The sequence below is a fragment of the Panthera leo genome, chromosome F2 (assembly GCF_018350215.1).
Source record: "Panthera leo isolate Ple1 chromosome F2, P.leo_Ple1_pat1.1, whole genome shotgun sequence".
Taxonomy (NCBI): Eukaryota; Metazoa; Chordata; class Mammalia; order Carnivora; family Felidae; genus Panthera; species Panthera leo.
In genome coordinates this window covers 66,438,499-66,456,954 of record NC_056695.1, presented here as the reverse complement: position 1 = coordinate 66,456,954, position 18,456 = coordinate 66,438,499, and the positions used below count along the sequence as shown (strand labels likewise).

The following is an 18,456-nucleotide window of genomic DNA, read 5'->3' as shown; positions in this document are numbered from 1 at the left end:
CAAAGGCCAGACTCAACATTGTCTCATCTGTTAGCATGATCACTGTGTTTATCATTTGTTTAGGATCTTCTGCGCTGTTTTTACAAGCTATTTTTACTATTACCACACTAATAAATTATTTATGGTGGGAAACCTGAATCAGAAAACTCTGGCTACTTGAAAACAGACTTTATTAAAAACATCTCCTTCCCCCTCCACCATGCACCCCTCCCAAGGCTCACACAATCATTTTGCCTACTTTAAGCCTTAAAGATTGCACAGTCTGTGGAACAGAAAATACTTGTAGATGGCTGCAGAGGAAGAAATATTGAGGGGTCAAGTTTGAAACTAATTCTTGAGTGTGGAATTTTACTTGCTACAACTGCTATGTGCCTTCTCATTGCCAAACAGATCAGACTGTGAAGCATCATAACTAGAAGTCACGAAGGGTTTCCTGAGCTACCCCGAGCCAGCAGCCTCCCACATCCGATCGCCTATTCCTACAACAAATAGTTATTGAAAGTCTACTCTTGGCCTGGCAAGGTGCTGGGATATCCCTCCAACAAGACCTAGGAGCTCTCAAGGAGTTTACGTTCGCAGAGAGGGATGGAGAGGAATGGATTATTACAAACAAACTAAAACTAAAACTGAACAGGGTGATTTCAGATGGTACTAAGGCTTGTGAAGAAGCTAGCCTTGCCATCCTGGGTAAGTCACCGGCTTAACTTTCCTCTGGGGCCCTTAGTGCCCTCATCTGGAAAACCCGTGTCGCTCCCACACTGGCTGCTTGCCCGAGGTTATGAAGACCGGGTTAACAAGCTAGTCCCTGAGGGTCTCGGCACCTGCACTGGGGCACCGCCAGCTCACCGCACTTCCTTTAACCCCCATCGGTCGGGTGGATGGGCTTCTGCGTCCCTCGCCCTCAACGCACACCAAAACTAAAACGTAACTCCTGGCCTAGTATTTCCCGGAGAGAAATTAACAGCCCTGAGGATGTTGAACAGCGGGAAGGAGAGGCGGGCACAGCCCCGGAGCTGGAGCGAGGCTCGGACACCTTTAACGTGCGGCCTGGTGCCCCAGAGGTCGGCGCTGCTCGCTTAGCGTGCTGAGAGAGAGAGTAGGGTGGGGGACTGTCCCTGCTCTCCACTCCCACCCCGCAGGCACCAGAAGCGCCCGGCCTCCCTGTCCTTGTCCTCTCTTTGGCACCCTCGGAGACAGGCCTGGCAGAGGACACGTTGACGGCGGCTCGGGGGCAGGGTGGGGTGGGGGTTGCCCTCTTCCGTCCAAGAGCCGGGGCTGGGTCTGCGAGAGAGGCTCGGAGGCTGTGGTCTCCTCCCCCGCTCTGCTCCCGGCCGCGCCGTGCTCCCCCAGTTCCGGAAGAGCTGCTCTGATCGCGGGGCTCAGTGACAGCTCGGGGATGGGAGGGGAGCTCTCCCTCCTCCCCACCCCCGCCCAGCAGTGACCCAGACGCCGCTCGGGCCTCCTTTCTGCGCCGCGCCAGCCCGGGAGCCGCGGGAGGACGGGGCGCGGCTTCCCGAGCGCCGGGCCCCGCTCTCCCGGCGGCGGCGGCAGCTGCGCCCTGGGGGGCGGGGAGCGGGCGCCGGGGGGCCAGGGGCGGAGGGGCGGCGGGAGCCCCGGCCTGGCAGCGCGGCTTCAAGTTTCCACCGGCGCGCGGTTGTGCAACAGCCTCGGGAGCGGGAGCCGCGGGCGCCTCGGAAAACAAGCCGAGCCCATAAACAAAGCCACGTGGGCTCCGGCGGGGGGGCCGGGCTAAGAGCAGGCGGCTCTTCCGGCAACAAAGGGCCGGGGCCGGCGGCCCGCGATAAATACTGCGGCCGGGACGGCGGCGCGGCACACTGGCCAGCCCCGCGCGCCCTGCGGCCCTCCCCGGCGCCGCGCCCTCTCCGAGCCCAGGCGCTCGGCTCCGCGGCCCCCGAACCCGCAGCCCTCCACGCCGCCTCCCTGCAGCCGCCCCCGCGTCGGCCCCAGCACCCCTGAGCGTCCGCCCAGGGCAGCGCGTCCCCGAGGCCGCCCGGCCGGTCCTGTCCGTCAGTCCGCCGAGTCCGACCGTCGCGTCGCCCCCGGAGCCATGCCATTCCTCGGGCAGGACTGGCGGTCCCCCGGGCAGAGCTGGGTGAAGACGGCCGATGGCTGGAAGCGCTTCCTGGATGAGAAGAGCGGCAGCTTCGTGAGCGACCTCAGCAGGTGAGTGGATCCGCCACCAACTTGCAGCCCCGCGAAACAGACCTGGGCTGGTTTCGGGGGCGCAGGGGCGGGAGAGTGGGGGGCACGCAGGGCTGGAACGGGGTGAGGAGGAAGCCCCTGGACGAGGGCGGCGGGGGTGGGGGCGGCGGAGTGCAGGGGAGGAGAGAGAAGTTGACCGGGTTTCTGCAGAGGTCGCTAGAGCACGGGATTCGGGGAATTTGGTTTCTCTTATTGTTCAGGGTCTGCGTCTCCAAGTGGGCACAACTCTTTACAGAACCCCGGGTCCCTCTGGGAATCTGACGACAGACGCAGATCTTGTCCGCAAACGTTCAAACTCAAGCATACAACTTCAGGGGACCCCTGCCTTAAGGACACTGGAGTCGCGCCGTCCGCCTGGGCGGGGGCGCGGGCGAGTGGGCTTCGCACCTTTCAACCGCTGGGGGTGGCGGGGCTCGGAGCACCCTAGCGCCGTGGGCACAAGTCGGGTGACGCGATCGGACATGGGTGCAGCACCTCCAGGCTCTTCCCACGCACGGGCGACCGCAGAGTGGGCAGGGAGGATGAGTAACCAGGAAGGGGCGGACAGATGGTCCCTGGGGCACCGGCGCTTGCGGGGCGGACTGGCGGAACCAGGGTGAAGACTCGCGACTGCGGAGCTGCGGAGGAGGGAAGGGAGGCGGGAAGGCCACCCACAAGCCTTCTGCTTCTGAAAGGACGAAGCGCTTGCACCTGTTTCTTTAGTGGCCCTTTCGGTCAGTTTTCTGGGCGAAATAATTTCAAGTGATGCCCGTCGGTTGCAAAAAGTACCCCACCCCCCACCCCCTGAGCCCCGTCAGTCTGGTTGAAAACCCGAGGTCCGCTCCGTTTGGTTATAACACAGAAGCGCTGTCTAGTAAGTGAAGTGGTCTGGAATCTGTCAGTCCCGGATCGCAACAGTTGACTTCCAGATCCCTGACATTTGGAACAGGTGGGAAGGGCAATGAAAGCGGGTCCAGAGGCGATCAGTGCAGCCCAGTCACCCTTGGATGCCTGTTCGTGCAGCCTTTGGTTGAAACCACTGGCACCAGAACCCTTAAATTGATTCCGGTGATGAGTTCTGTAACCTGACCAGGTTCCCACTTACTGAGATTTACCAGTGGTTTTTGTGGCTGAGCCCCCTGGCACTCAATTTTAAGAAAACTGTCAAGAAAGTGTGGTTATTTTGACAGCTTGACCTCCAGAGCGCGCCCCCCCCCCCCATCTGATTGTTATTTGTAAAACATCAAACTCCTTTAGTCTTCCAATGGAAAAAAAAAAAAAGCATTTAATCCTGGGGGTCTGTCAGGAGAGACAAAAGCATATATAACCCTTATGTTAAAGATATTTTGAGGCAAACTGTAGAGTTTGGAGAGCAAATAAGAAGTCTTATTGCAAATCAGATAATTTACCTAATAGAAAAACAGACCAATTGCTGTCACTAGACTCTTAACCTTTTAGGGATGCGAGTTACCAATTATGCCTAAATTATTCTCCCTTGACTAGAAGCTTGCTTCTAGTAGAATAGAAGCTTCCTTCCTGCCTCCTCATTCCTAAGGAATGATGATCTTGATAGTTTGTTACTTTTATTTCTGTACAACAGTCCAGATTCTTTCTGGGGAAATACAGCAAGGATCTGCTGAATGATGTCCCAGCGGCTCACCCAAATATGATTATAGGTTGCTCGTCAGTAGGATGCAGTCGTTCAGCAATAGAGGATTCAAGATACTGAGCCTCTGGTTCACGTAAATATTCACACTGTATCTGCTCCAAGAGATAAGCTGGTATCACTCCCCTTTAGAAGCAGATAGTAGATAGTGGTGCCTCTCGCCACAGAGTGGGAGACCTTGAAGATGGTTTTAACTTACCACAAAAGTTTAACCTAGGCTGGGATCACGTAGCTTCACACCCCTCAGACCCCTCCATGAGCCTCCTTCTTTCCTCCCATTTCGTGCCTTCTGAGCCAGTGCCGTAGCACCGCCATAGTTACCACAAGTGGTGATCAATACAGTGGCCACCTGTGGCTCTTGGAGGAGTCAGAGTTTAGGAATCGTTTGGTAGCTCCTGGCAAAGCAGCTGGCTGTTTGTTTGCGGAGTATTTTTTTCCTCCACCAATTGTAAACAATCCCTTCCCTACTTAGCATGAGAAGTCTGCCAACTTCTTAAAAGCAGTTGGCCTTCTTGGACCTAGGTCTGGAGTCTCAAATATCCCCACTGTTTTTAGTCTTGGTCATGTTTCTCTGTGATGTAAGGTTTGGGCTGACCGCCTGCCTACACAGGTGAATGCCTCTCCTGTTAGGAGAAAACAAAAGGCCCACGGCCCTTTCCAAAGGGGGAGGGGAGGTAATGAAACAGGACAACAGAGGCCTGCTACACTTCTCTGATTCCACGTTCAATTCTGTGAGCTGCCTGAACAAGAGTCGGGAATGAGGGGTACATTTGGTGTGTTCCGACCTGGGGAGAGTGTTTACAGTTGACCCCAGCCCGTCTGGACGGCACGCCTTCTCTGGACTCTGCTGGCCATTCTGTGTTCTGGGCCCTGTCCCCTTCCAACAGCAGAACCTTACAAAGCCCATCCCAGCCATGAACAGAGATCATGGCAGGCTTTAGGATAAGTTTAAAGCAGTACCCCTCATTTAAAAGGGGTACTTGCATAAGACAGCAGAGGAATGACCAGTTTAAACGTGGGTGGGCAGATGAAAAGTTCAGGGAAAGCGCTTGGCATGAATTGGGGGTGGTCCAAGAATGCTTCAAGGAAGTGGTAGTTGAGGTACCTCCAAGCCTCACCAACAACGCTCCAGCTTCCCCCACCCCCAGAATGAGTCATCTCAGCGATCTGAACCTCAGGCCACTCTTCTCCAAGTCTACAGGCCTGCAGCTGAAAACTCCAATGTTGCTTTGCACATAGCTGAGGCTGAACCAGGAAGCAGGAAGCTTGGTGCCCTGGACGAGTAGTGCAGAAGACAAAAATAATAGGTCAAATTTTTATGAGTGCTTACTGTGTGCAAGGCACTGTTCTACAAGCTTCATATAGTAGGCTGTTTGTTTCACCAGAACAATCTGGGTAGGGAGTCTGACGATTTGCGTCCGTATTGGAGCAAATTAGCATAGAAATCTCACCAGCTTTAATCCACAACCAAACCCTTTAGGCCCTCCATAGCTTTCTTAAATGGCCTGTGATTGCAGAACAAAATGAGAAATAGGCCTTTCCCCCCACCGGTGCCCTTATCTCCTCTGCCCAAATGGTCTTATTTTGAAATCTTTCCATCATTTCTAAAGTTGTCTTTAAATATCTAGGTACGTGTATATTGATAGTATAAGGCTGGGCAAGGTCTTTTTTCTTATTCTGTGCCTGTGCCTATAAAAATCAAGATTAGTAAAAACTAACCACCAAATGGCAACTTCAGTGGCTATTCTTGAATTTAATGAGGTAATTAGCATCCTTAAATAGTTCTACTTAAAAAAAAAAAAAGTTAAATGTCATGGTTCCTAAATGGTGGTAGCTTTTCTTGTTAAAAATTTCAGTTGTAATTTTCTCTTGGCCTTGCATTTCCTTGAAATGGATGGACATAATTGAACTCTCAGAATAACCTCTAACTGAGTATGTTATTGCTTGAAAGAAAAGCTACAAGCAGACAACACAAATAAACCTCCTAGCCCTTCCTTCCAGGCCCTACCTCTGAAGTCCAAAACCTAATAATCAAGAGAAAAATGCAGGGTTTGTCTTTGGTTGAAGCGTTTCTACATTCTACAGTGGAAGAACATCATCAATGATGTCAAATTCTTCTTCAACTAACTTTGGAAATGAGTCGCTCAGGCTTAAAGCAGATTATTGTCATTTCTATGAGGAAAGCAGGTGCTCAAATTCCTTTGAGTGATGTTCTCAATTAGAAGAGAGTAAGATGAACTGTAAATATTTAAAATCTCTGGGGAATGGCCACAATCTAAGGTCCAGGCTCTGAAAACTTTCTGCCAAACCTCAGAAGTGTGACTGAGAATAAGACCGCTTCATTTTATGGCTCTCTACAGGTGGAATTTAAGCTCTAGGTTTTCGTTCATGGTGTAGGAGTGTGTTTTCTTTAAAAATAAGCCTTCGCGTGGTGTTTTTACATGAAAAACGTTCTTAACTTTGCTTTCTAAAGCTGTTCTCAGCTTTGGTACACCATGGACCAGTCAAGTAACCTTCCATGTTTTCCCCTTCTCAACTTTGATTGAAATTCTTAAGTTGGCTTTAAGGACTCAGAGTCCAGCGCTCCCTTGTTCTCTCTTTTCTTGCTGACCTTGGAGCAGATCACTGACCAGTCGGTGGTTTTGTACACTACTGTCATGCAAGTAGACAAACACACACTCACGCGTGACACAGAGCCTGGCCCCAAACATTCACCCTTGGCTCGTTTAAGAAACTGTCTCTAAGAGAAGACATTTCTGCAGTAATCTCTATGAAACCTAAAAATATCCAGTTTCCCCAAATGAAAAGAAGGCTAGAGATGTTAGAAATCTCAATAAGTGGTATTAAACATGGCCTTACAAGGGCAGATTAACAAATGATAGATTATCCATCAAGCTTATTCCTCTGGGTCCAGAAACACTGAGCACGTTGTTGGTGATATCATGTGTAAGCATTTATGTAGCAAGATACTTATTGTACTTATTGAGGTGCTACTTGAGACGATTGTAGCAACAGGATACTGGAAATTGTTTCAAACCCCCTTTTCTCTTTTGCCATTTGCATAATGTCTGTGGAATAGAGAAGTGCAGGTGTACCTCATTTTATCCAACAGATGTATGTCCAAAGAAGATGTAAAGCAAACCACATTTTAAATTCAGCAAAGGAACTCAGAAAATTAAAGAGCTCTGATATATCGGTGATACAAGAAAAAGCCCCTGATTTATGCTTTACTAGTGGGAATTCTAAATCCTGCCGTGTACATACATCCCCATGGGGCTCGGGGGATCTACTCACTATACTTCAATATTTCTCCAGCATCCTTTCAATGAAAACTCTTCAGAGATTTACTGTGAAGTTATGTGGTATCACAGAATAGAACTCAGCTCCCCAAAATGTTAGCTCAGCCTACTGGCAGAAATATGCACCTGACCCAAGGTGAATGTGTGCGTCCTTCAGGGACCTGTGAACTGGGCAGTTCTGTTTTTTTCAGCCCTTATAAATTTATGAATTGTGAAATCAGCTGGTTTCATTTAGGACCCAAGGTCTTCACCTCGCAGCATGATGCTGAGTGTTAGTCACAGAATTCCATGAAATCTAAACAATTAGCACTGTATGCTCAACGTCTCCTAGAAATGGAGGGTGTAAGTCAGATTTTTGTTAATGTGATCATGTTTCAAAGGCATGATGGAAGCATGCTAGTTAAAAGAAGCTTGGGTACACTTTAAATGGGTGGATTGTATGGTATGTGAATAATATCTCCATAAAGACTTTTTTTTTTTTTTTTTCCTTAGAAAGCAGCTTAGGGTGGATGCTTTTGCAAAATGAAGGCATTGTGTACCACAGTGATAGCAGTAATCATCCCTCTCCCTCCCCCCTGCAGTCGTCATTTTTGCTTAAAGTAATATTGTAGTGCCCGGCATTGCCTTTAGTTAAAGGGTAAAGGGCTGTGTGTCAGACACAATGGCAGGCACTGTTGGGAATTCAAAAGCAGTAGAAGCCCCCATCCCTGCCTTCCACAGAGATGTGACAATATTTCATCCCCAAAGAGGGAGGTCTGTGCCTGAACAGACTTCTTTTGACGGGGTTATTGTTTTGTTTGAGAAGATGTATGTTTGTGTTTTAGAACCTGGTAAGTTATTTATAGAAACAGCTCTTATTAAAGTATAGCTGTTATAGCTCATCCCCTCTCCTGTTATTCCTAGTTATTGCAACAAGGAAGTATACGATAAGGAGAATCTTTTCAACAGCCTGAACTATGATGTTGCAGCCAAGAAGAGAAAGAAGGACATGCTGAATAGCAAAACCAAAACCCAGTGTAAGCCATTTGTTTTGAACTTAAAAGAAAGCTGTTTGAAGATCGCTAGGATTGGTTCTTTGCGGGGGAGGGGAGAAAATCAGACCTCGAGTGTTAGACATCTGCTTTAATGTTTACTGTGTCATTGACAGAGGTCATTGGGAACTTTGCACTCAGAAACCCGGCCGTGCATTTTACAAGCAAGATCAATGTGTTCTTTATAGTCTTATTTATAAGTCAGTTGCTAGTCAGAGTGGGTTTTTCCCCCCACTTGTCACTAATATTTGACGTAGTTAATTTAGTTATTATACAGTGATACGGTCAGCTGAATCAGTTCCAGCATGTGCTTTTATTTGGCACTGTGTCGTGAGGCTTTGAAAATAGATTTGTTTCTCCCTCTTTCCTTGTCTAAATACTACTACATTTCTAGATGCTGGGTGTAAGAGTATAAAGTTCTAGAAATAAGCCAGAATCACAGATCTTTAGTTTAATCCACCCATACTACATGATCTCTTCATGTTATCTGCTTTATTTCTACTTTTTATGGCCTTGTATAAGTTGTAGGTTTGACATTTAAAACAAACTTGTACTTGGGTATTTGATTTTTTTCAATTTGGAGCTTTGGTATACTAAATCTGATGATCAAAGATTTGGAGAGCTTCAGACCCGGTAAGCATAACTCCGATATGTATACACTGCAGAAATTAGGCATTTGCGTTTCTTAGATTGTCAGTAGAGTCTCTGTCTTTTTTTGTTAAAACTTTTTTAACACTTTGGAGTATATGAAAAAAAAACAAGTTTAAAATTTGGGGCATGTTGCAAATTTTAAAGCTGTGGGGTTTTTTGTTTTTAATTTTTTTTTTTTTTTTTGCCTCTGTAGATTTCCACCAAGAAAAATGGATTTATGTTCACAAAGGAAGTACTAAAGAGGTGAGCATCCATCTGTTCCTTAAAGCATATGCTTAGCTTTATGCCTCTCCCAACAGGAAAGGGAGGGAAAGTGGGCAAGAATATGACTTCAAATCATGGCTGGGTGTGGGGGGTAGTGGCTAGCAGCTCACCACCTACCCAACCATCAGAGAGAGTGAGAAGCCAAAGTCATTAGGTGGACTCCCCAGTCATTCAGTGAGATCACGTATGTAAAAGTGCTTTATAAAGATTAGTATACCCATCTCAAATGTATTGTTATAAAGCCTTGGCCTTGCCCCGAGAACAGTGCCTCTTTCTTGTTCTGAGATCTCTTCAGACTCCAACTTTGTTAAGTTTTAGCCCTGGAGGGGCTAATCACTAAACACAGCAGAAGTTTTCATGTCTGCTCAGTATGAGACACTGAGCTAGACCTAGAAGGGGACAAGGCACTGTTACAACTACATTTGCCTGGCACTTTATAAAACCCTTTTATGTACATTTTCTCCCTGCACAGGCATCTGCTCAGATATTTAGGTTATCAAGCAGTGTGGTAGAACGATGGAATTTCTACCACTGTCAGGGACCTTGGTGAATACATAAGTCCCTCTGTGGTTTGGGGCCCCACGGAGGCCAAGGGCACACCCGCCATTATCCAGATACTCAGAGCAGAGCTGAGACTGTGAGTCAGGGCTCTCTGCTCCCAGTGCTTGTGCGTTCATAGGTAAAAAAAATCAAAAGTTCTTTTGCCTCCTCATGAAGCCTTAAAAAAAAAAAAAAAAGTTTCTGATGATCCCAATGAGAAAAGCAGTAAAGATGCAAGGCAAGGTAGCAGGCAGGGTTGACACAAGGAAGTCTAATTCTCCTCCCAGGAGATGCTACAGTGACCAGCTATCTTCGTCTCCCATCCTATGTCCAACTCCTGACCTTTCCCGGATAAGCAACTACTTAGAATTTTCCCATTCAAGTTCATGCGGAGAACAAGGGTCCAAATGGTGCAAGTCACGAAGAGGGGTGTTTAACATGTGAGTCACAGACTAAAGCAGCTGCTAGCTGCACTGTCCATCTTTGTGGCTCGCAGGGGGCTCCCAGAAAGAGCTTATCATGGCCCAGGAAAACAGCATATGGCCACAGGTTACCTAAGACAGGCATCCAGCTTGCCAGTAGAGTCCAGGTGGACCGTTCTGGAGAATGACCTCTGTGCCCCCCCGTTTTCACATTCAGCGCCATGGATATTGCACTCTGGGGGAAGCTTTCAACAGGCTGGACTTCTCAACTGCCATTCTGGACTCCAGAAGATTTAACTACGTCGTACGGGTAAGTCTCTATAGGTTCCCAGGGTCTCAGTTGAATTATCTTTTTCAGGTTCTCTTGAGATAGTTCCCCCCCCAAAGAATAACTCTGTAGGACACTGGGAATTTTGAGGAAAGCAGAAAACAGACTTCTCAACTCCCTTCTGTCCAGATCTACTTCGAGTCCTTATGTGGATCCCGTGAGGATGTCCCTGAGATTGACTGTGACAGACAGGAACGGCCATAGTCCTCATGTGAGCCACTTCCCTCCCCCCACCATAAATGGGAACACACTGCAGGCAGCAAGGGCTCTGGCAGCCACATTAGCAAGAGAGAATTCAGTAGTAAGAAAGCCAAAAAACACCATGGCTTATTTTAAAACCTTCTGTACCTCTGATTGTTCTCACTGTCCTCCTCCTTGTCCTGCGTTAGCAGACTCTAGGTGACCCCACGGCATTCTTGGTTTAGGCTACAACACCAGACAAGTTCAAAGCACCTCAGTGCATCTTTCCTGTGACTCCCTCCCACCCCACGTTCAGTCTCTTGTTCACCTAAAGTGTGAAACTAACTACCTGTTCAGGTCCGTTGCTTTACATTTGAAACCCCATGTTGGGAAAAAAAAATTTTAAGGAGCTTTGGCAAGATATTAATGATGAAGGTAGTAAAGCAAATAAGTCTAAACATGCCCTCCAAATCAGTGATTCTTTTTAATTGGTTTATTGTTGTTGTTTCCCGCCCCCCCCCACCCTTAGCTCTGTTGTGCATTTCTGTCAGTGGTTCAACCTGAGAGGTAGCAGCTGTTTGGGTTTTAGTCTCAGAAGTAGGAGGGACTAGGGGCTCCTGGGTGGCTCAGTCAGTTAAGCGGCTGACTTCAGCTCAGGTCATGATCTTGCATTCACGGGCTCAGGCCCTGCATCAGGCTCCGTGCAGACAGCTCAGAGCCTGGAGCCTGCTTCAGATTCTGTGTCTCCCCCTCTCTCTGCCCCTCCCCTGCTCTCACTCTGTCTCTCTTTGTCTCTCAAAAACCAAAATAAAACATTAAAAACAAATTTTTAAAAAACGTAGGAGGGAATTTACCCCTTGTGGGTGTTGGGTAGCTGGGTTTTTATCTTCTTTTTCCTGGGTTGTTGTGCTTCTCAGTGCCCCGTCACTGAGTCACATGATTGCCACGGCTCAGCCAGAGCAATGACATTCAAGGCCCCTTGAGGCCTGGATCATTCACCTGTCATCAGGGCAGATGCTGGCCTGGCCGTCCCAGCTGACCTGATAAAAACTCAAGCCTCCTTGTAGGTTAGAAGCTCTGAGCTGAGCCTGCGACCACATGAGTAAATCTGTCAGCTTTCAGCTGAGCCCTTATTCCAATCCAAAAGGGATGAAAATAAGAGACCTTCTTGATGAAATGTTCACGTCATTCAGTGTGACTGCCATTTCAGGGAGGTCACTGTGGCCTGCAACCCAGCCCAGGCTGGTTGGAGACAGGCCCAGCAAGAGCTGGAAACTCTGTTGCTAAGAATATGAATACTTTCCATCTTCTAGGTGTCAGAGGAGGACACCCAGTTCTGATGTCTTAATTACAAACTGATCAGCAAAACAGTCAGTTTGTAGATGGGTCTTCCTACTTGTTTTCCCTTTCACAAGAAATACAGCAAAGGAACAAGGTCGTAATAGCAAAACTCTATCTTCGTGCAATTATGTGCCTTCACCTTTATTCGTCCATTAACCCTATGAAGTGTGGGTACTTTTATTATCTGTTTCAATAAACGGAAATACGGCAAAGTAAAATGGCTTGTCCAAGGTCACAAAGCTACATAAGCGACAAAATCGGGATCTGAAACCTGGTCAGTCTTAGAGTCCACACTCTTCACTGCTACAGTAAGTTCTCTGCAAGCAGAGGACTGAAGGTACAATAGTCTGAGGTCAGGTCCCAGCCCCGCAACTTTCATACTATTACAGCCTAAGGCTCAGCCGCCCCTTCCATAAGAAGGATTTAGAACAACCCCAACTTCACAGGGTAGCTGTGAACTCAGTAATGTTATATATGAAGATACCCTGCAAATTGGAATCAATTATTCAGAGTCAGCTACTAATATTTATTATTGCCTACTCACCTAAATTATCATTGATTCTCCCTAATATGCCTTTTCAATTCAGTTGATAAATGTTTTTCTACTTCCAAAAAAAAAGATTAATGGGAAATCTGCCACTTGATTAAGACTCAGCATAGAGGACTTGTATCTGATAGTATCTAATTATAAAATGTGAGCACTTTCCCTCAAATAATCTTGAAGTTAGAGAAACTGCTGAATGCTCTCAGAGCTGTCAGGTTCAGCAATAGTGGAAAAGTGTTTCTATTTTGGAAAGAACAATCTTTTTTTTTTTTTTCCCCCTTTCACTGTTAAGAGTCCTCTATAATTTGAGAAATAATGTTATTTTTATAAAGAGCTTAAAACATTTTAATGATAGGCACTGCGCTTTGAGGGTTTTCTTCTAAGGAAGTCAATGCACATCTCATATATTCTTACCCTTAAGCCAACTTTGCAAAGTAGCTTGCCGATATGTCCTCCCCATCTTACCACTTGGACATAATGGTCTAATATAGTACCATAGTGATTCCTTAGTTCCAGTGAACAACTGAACCAACTTTGAAGGCCTTTAAAAAATGTTTTTTAATCTCTTTAAAGCCAAGTACATTAAAAAAAAATTTTTTTTTTATGTTTATTTTTGAGAGAGAGAGAGACAAAGTGCAAGTGCGGAGGGGCAGAGAGCGAGAGGGAGACACAGAATCTGAAGCAGGCCCCAGGGTCTGCTCTGAGACGTCAGCACAGAGCCCAATGTGGGGCTCGAATTCACGAACCACAAGATCATGACCTGGGCTAAAGTCGGACGCTTAACCGACTGAGCCACCCAGGCGCCCCTAAAGCCAAGTACATTTTTTACAAAATGTGTTCATGCTGGCTTCCCTCTTCAGAAACAGACAACGCAGAGGGAATAAAAGAGGTGGCCAACACCACTATCTCAAAATTGTCTAATTTTTATCTGTAAGTACAAGAGTTCTGTGGAATTTATGGAGTCAAAAGTTTTTAATAGAAGCTGGGAAGGAAAGGTTTTCATATAGTATCTGTACCTTATTTTAATAGGCTTCAGATTATACCCGCTGCCTTCATTCCCTTCTCTACACACACACACCCCCAATGGCTTAAGTACAATTTTAACTGTGGTTTTTAAGGATGATCTAAAATCATTAGAGGCAACAACTTACCCATTTATGAAAGGTCATTTTAAAAATTGGTTTACACCATGCCTGAAGACCAACACATTTTGGAAACTCCCTTGGGAAGCCGGTGAGCATTCCAGGGGCTGGGCTGGTGGTAGGGCTGGAATTTGGTCCCCATGAGGAGGTGAATGCTGACTAACTCAGCTAGGGCACAGAAAGGCCAATGGAGAAAGTGGGTCTCCAGTAAGCTGGGAGAGGGTTTTGGAGACCACACATCAACTCACAGCTGTCTGAACTAAGCCTGCTGTGGCCCACTGGTTCTCATTTGAACTGGCTGCACATTAGAATCACCTGCAAAGCTTGTTTCTCTACAGAAGGCCACTTCTCGGGCATATGATTTAATTAACTGAAGGTGGTGTCCATGCATTGCTACTTAAATCTGCCCTTTGGGGGACCCCTGTGTTTTTAAGTTTGGGAACCAGCTCAAAAAACTATTGGAAGCCCAAATGCTGGATTTTACACATTGCGTTTTTAAACAAGACACAGTAGGGCACAAATGCAGGAAAGGGTTTTCATGCTTTAATGCCAGGATGCCCTTTGACCGGGTCTTCCAGCTCTCTTTGTGGGATGTAGATGCCACCTCTAGACGAGAAAGGTTCTGGAGAACCTTGAGGACCACCTCCTGACTGGAGAGAACTGGCCCATCTGTGCTAGCAGATCAGAAAGGACAAGCAAAAGCTTGCAACCCCACTCTCTATCCCTCTGCAGCCCAAAAGAAAATCACAGCCTAAACCAATGCACATTATTTTTTTCTGTGTTACCACCCTAAGTCCATTTGAATGTTTCCAGCAAGTTACTGCATTCCTACAACCCCTAAAAGTCTTTTCCAAAAACATGTTTTAGTTTAAGTTGACTGGCGGCTTGGCAAACAAAAGACTGAAATATGGCACTATGACTCAAATTCAAACCCAATGCCTTCAATTAAGGGCATGCTGTTGGTGGGTCGTGATGTGCAAGAGAAGCCTGGCCCCTTTGCTAGGTTCCTCTGCCGCAGTGACCTTGGATTAATTTAGCACTGCACATACTTGGCGCCTTCCTCTGATGGAGGGTGGCCCCTGCCACCTGGGTCTTAAAACCAGTGGTATCTTTTTCTGTTGGGAGAGAGAAGCTGGGTTGGAGGGAGGAAGGCCAGCCACCCCAATGGCCACAGAGTCAAAAGAACAGAGCCATGAGCCTATTTGAAAATGACTCACAGAAATGGTTGGAATTGTGAGAATCTACTGTGGGGCATTAACATTTGAGGGCACAGGGTGGGTCCTTCAGTGAATGCTGATTAGGCTGCCAGGGATCTTACAGGAGAAAGTCTGTGCCGCTTAGAATTCCTGGTTTTCAGTCCTAACAAGCATTGAGGCAAGCAGATACTGTAATGTCTGAGTACCCACAGAAGAGGGAACACTCACAAACAGAAGTAGGGGAGCACACACAGAAGTGGGGACCTACCTGAAGAAATAGGGGTGCCTACATAACCCACAGAAGTAATGGGATACATTCAAAAGTAGAAAGGTACCCATCGAAGGTTGGGGGGGGGGGGCACCTGAAAAAATGAGGAATTGCCAAGAGACCAAAACAGTGGTGTTTTTGACCATGGACTCCTAAACAAATAACATAAGTACGTACGCTCAATTTACGTATATTCATAAATTCATCTGTGAATCACATCCCTATAAAAGGTGCTAATAATGGTATCTGTCCCATCATGTTGCTCAGGGAATTAAAACTAAATTTAAGTGCTTTCCAACAGGACCTGGTATGTGGTAAGCACTCGATGAGAATCAGTTGTTGCCATTAATATCTTCATCTTTAGGGTCCTAATTACAGACATTAGAAAACACACAAATAGATTATAGAAATAGACAATAGAGATTAAAGATGAAATAAAATGGAGAGATTGATGTTTTATACTTTTTCTGCCAGATTTCCTTTCCTATCCCACTTTGCAGACCTCAAGATCAAATTTGTTTTGAGAACTCAGAATCTAAGCCTATCCCACCATGGGCCATAAATATACAAAAATTCTGTCTAGTTTCTACATTATCAGGTGCTTATTATGCAGAGGGATATGCTAAAATGGACAGGTGAGCTGAGTTTAAAATGCCAGTTCAGCAGACTTTTCTCCCATGCAAGGAGGTAAGCTCCTGAGAGCATTGGACACTGTACTCCAAGTGCTCTGGCTGAGGGTAAGGTTTGTTTTCAGGAACTGTGAGCTAGGACCCAAAGGCCCCTCCAGTCCACAGACAGAGGAGCTCCAAAGGCAAGGAGGTGACAGCATCCCCCTGCTAGGTCCCCATAGATCAAAGACTGCTTCCGGTGAATGCTTTCAAATTCCTAAATAGGTATTTCTGAATGAAATCCATAACATTTACCTAGTGTTGCCATAACCACTCGAGAATCAACGAAGACCTGGTCCCTGCTTATCAGGATCTTCTGGGCTACTTGGGGGACAAGGTACAACTACTGAAGTGGCAGACTGGGTTTTGGTCTTGTCTAGGAGACTGGAGGAGGGGCGGGCACCAGAGACAGCCTGTTGGAAGAGGTAGAATCTCTGAAGAAGGACTGAAGAACCAGTCCTTCCAGGAGCTGGCTAGGTGGTGAGGCAGGAAGAAGGCTTTGCAGGGACAAATGCCGTGAGCAGAAACCGGGAGATGAGAAAGAATGGGAGGGGAGTGCTGGTCAACCAGAGGCCCAGGCAATGTGACATCCAGCCTCATGAAATCAGAGGGTAGAGGTTAGGAGTGCTAGGGTAGACGAGAAGCCCAATCTAAAAGCAGGATGACTGAAGCAAACAGAGCTGCTCAAATTGATGCAAACAGGGAGCGGGACACCATTACAAGTTCAGAAATATCTGGGATGGATAGAAGACAGGCAAGTTTCTCTCAGATGAGAATACAATTAATTTGTGTAAACTTGGCCCTCCTTCTTAGGATTTTAACACTCCGTTAGAGAGAGATGTTTCACTTGCAAATAATATTTACCCAATCTTGACATGCCTGAAGATTATTAATGTAGCTGCAATGTTCTCTCTTCCAACCTGTCAGTGTTCAAGCTCAAAGTCAGGACAAAACTTTCCAGGTTTTTAATCTGTGTTATCCACTGAATAAATAAGGGTCTTGAAAGTACATGGCACTCGGTACAAGCAGAGGCACTGCCTGATGTAACCAAAGGTTTCTTGAAAAAGACATAATGTTCCTATAGGTACCCAGCTTGGGTATTGAACACGTGAGAAATGGCAGGGGCTTCTTGAAGCTTCTTTCCTGCCTTTGATAACCCTGAGGCATGTTTTCCATCACACCTATAATTCAAACTTCAGAGCCCATAGTCACAGGAGATGGAAGAATTTAGAGATAAGTTATGTTCTTAACAATATCCTATGCAAGACAGAGTATGCTCCAGCAGCAGCCTTATTGTTAACCCCTGTGTGGTTTGGTCTGAAACAAACACACGGGGAAGCTACTGCTTTCTGTTGATGCTTCCGAAGCCCAATTTATTTACCGTTCCTCTAGATGTCAGCTGCTTGCCTTCCTGGAAAGGGTGATCTGTTTGCGCTATAAGTAATTTACTCCTGAAGAATTCGTCTGGAACCAGACCCCATATGAGTTCCAGCCTAACAGTCGAGACGATCTAGCACCGACCGTGATTGTGTCATTTGACCATCATGAGCCTCCTGATCTAAAGAGGAGGAATTTGGGTATACTCTTTCCTAGGTCCCTTGCAGCTACAATGCTCATTGATTCTAAAAGACAAATGTGTTAGAAAATAAATATTGGTTGACTGCCTACAACGTGCCAGGCTGGGGGTAGAGTGATTGGTAAACAAAACAACCCCTGCAGTCTTGAGGTTCATATCCCAACTAGACAGTCAACAAATAAGGAAACAAGATCATTTCAGAGATGTGTAAATGGAACAATGAAACCACAGTAAGATAAAAATGGCGACTGGGAGGTTTCCATAGAGGATGGTCACAGAAGGCCTCCCTGAGCAGGTGATATTTGAATGAGACCTGAGGGGTGGGTCAGAGCCAGCATGCGAAGCCGTGACAAGGGCAAAGGCTGGGAGGTGGGACTGAGCTGAGCCTGTTCAGGAAACCAAAGACGGCCCTTGTGGCTAGAACAGAATGAAGTTGGAGGAGGGGCACAGGCCAGATCAGGGAGGACCTTGCCAGTCACGGAAAGGAGGTTAGATCCTCTTCTAAGGGAAGCTGTTTGAGGGTTTCAAGCAGAGAAGTGACATAAGCTGATTATTTTAAGTATGAATGCTATGAGGAACCGAAGGTGAGAGAAGAAACCTGTCCTTTCTTCGGTTAAGTGAGATAGGAGGGGAATATCTCTTCTGCCCAGTCATGTTCCACACGCCACTTCAAACTGTGGTTGTAACCGCTCCAAGATTTGCTATACGATATTGCTTGCAACTAGATTTTTCCCCTACTCGACGTCTCCAAAATGAGCACGAGCCAAAGTTGAAGGGCAGGATGTGGTTTCGGCGTGCGGTGACCACCATCCCTTCCTCTGGTAGCCCAGAACCATTCCTGTCACTGCACAACCAGTCACTGCAAATCACTCCGGATACCCAGACTGCCCGCGCGGCGATGACACCATGGAGTTCAGGAGGGGCCTGAGAGCCGTCTTGCTCCTCCTTTTCCTCCTCCTCCTTACCCTCCTGCCTCTCCTTAAACACAGCACAGATTACTGGCACCTGGGCTAAAATTTGCCCGGCCGAAAAGAAAGAGCCATTTCCCAACAGAACATTTTCCTTTGCTCTCTTGTGGCTGGGGGCAAAGAATCCAGCCAGCTAAGTCGTCTTGGTAAAGAAACTGCCAGATGTAGTC

At 46.9% G+C, this 18,456-nt stretch overlaps 1 protein-coding gene across 1 annotated transcript in view; it reads left to right on the top strand.

Annotated features, from left to right (window-relative positions):
* Positions 1-1,823: 1,823 nt before the first annotated feature.
* The window catches only part of FBXO32 (F-box protein 32), a 35,562-nt gene continuing 18,929 nt past the window's right edge, over positions 1,824-18,456 (top strand). Inside the window, exons 1-4 of the mRNA XM_042923452.1 lie at positions 1,824-2,184; positions 8,071-8,183; positions 9,043-9,092; positions 10,293-10,385. Of these exons, the coding sequence (XP_042779386.1) occupies positions 2,069-2,184; positions 8,071-8,183; positions 9,043-9,092; positions 10,293-10,385 (372 nt within the window). The 5' untranslated portion in view covers positions 1,824-2,068. The remainder of the gene's footprint in view (positions 2,185-8,070; positions 8,184-9,042; positions 9,093-10,292; positions 10,386-18,456) is intronic.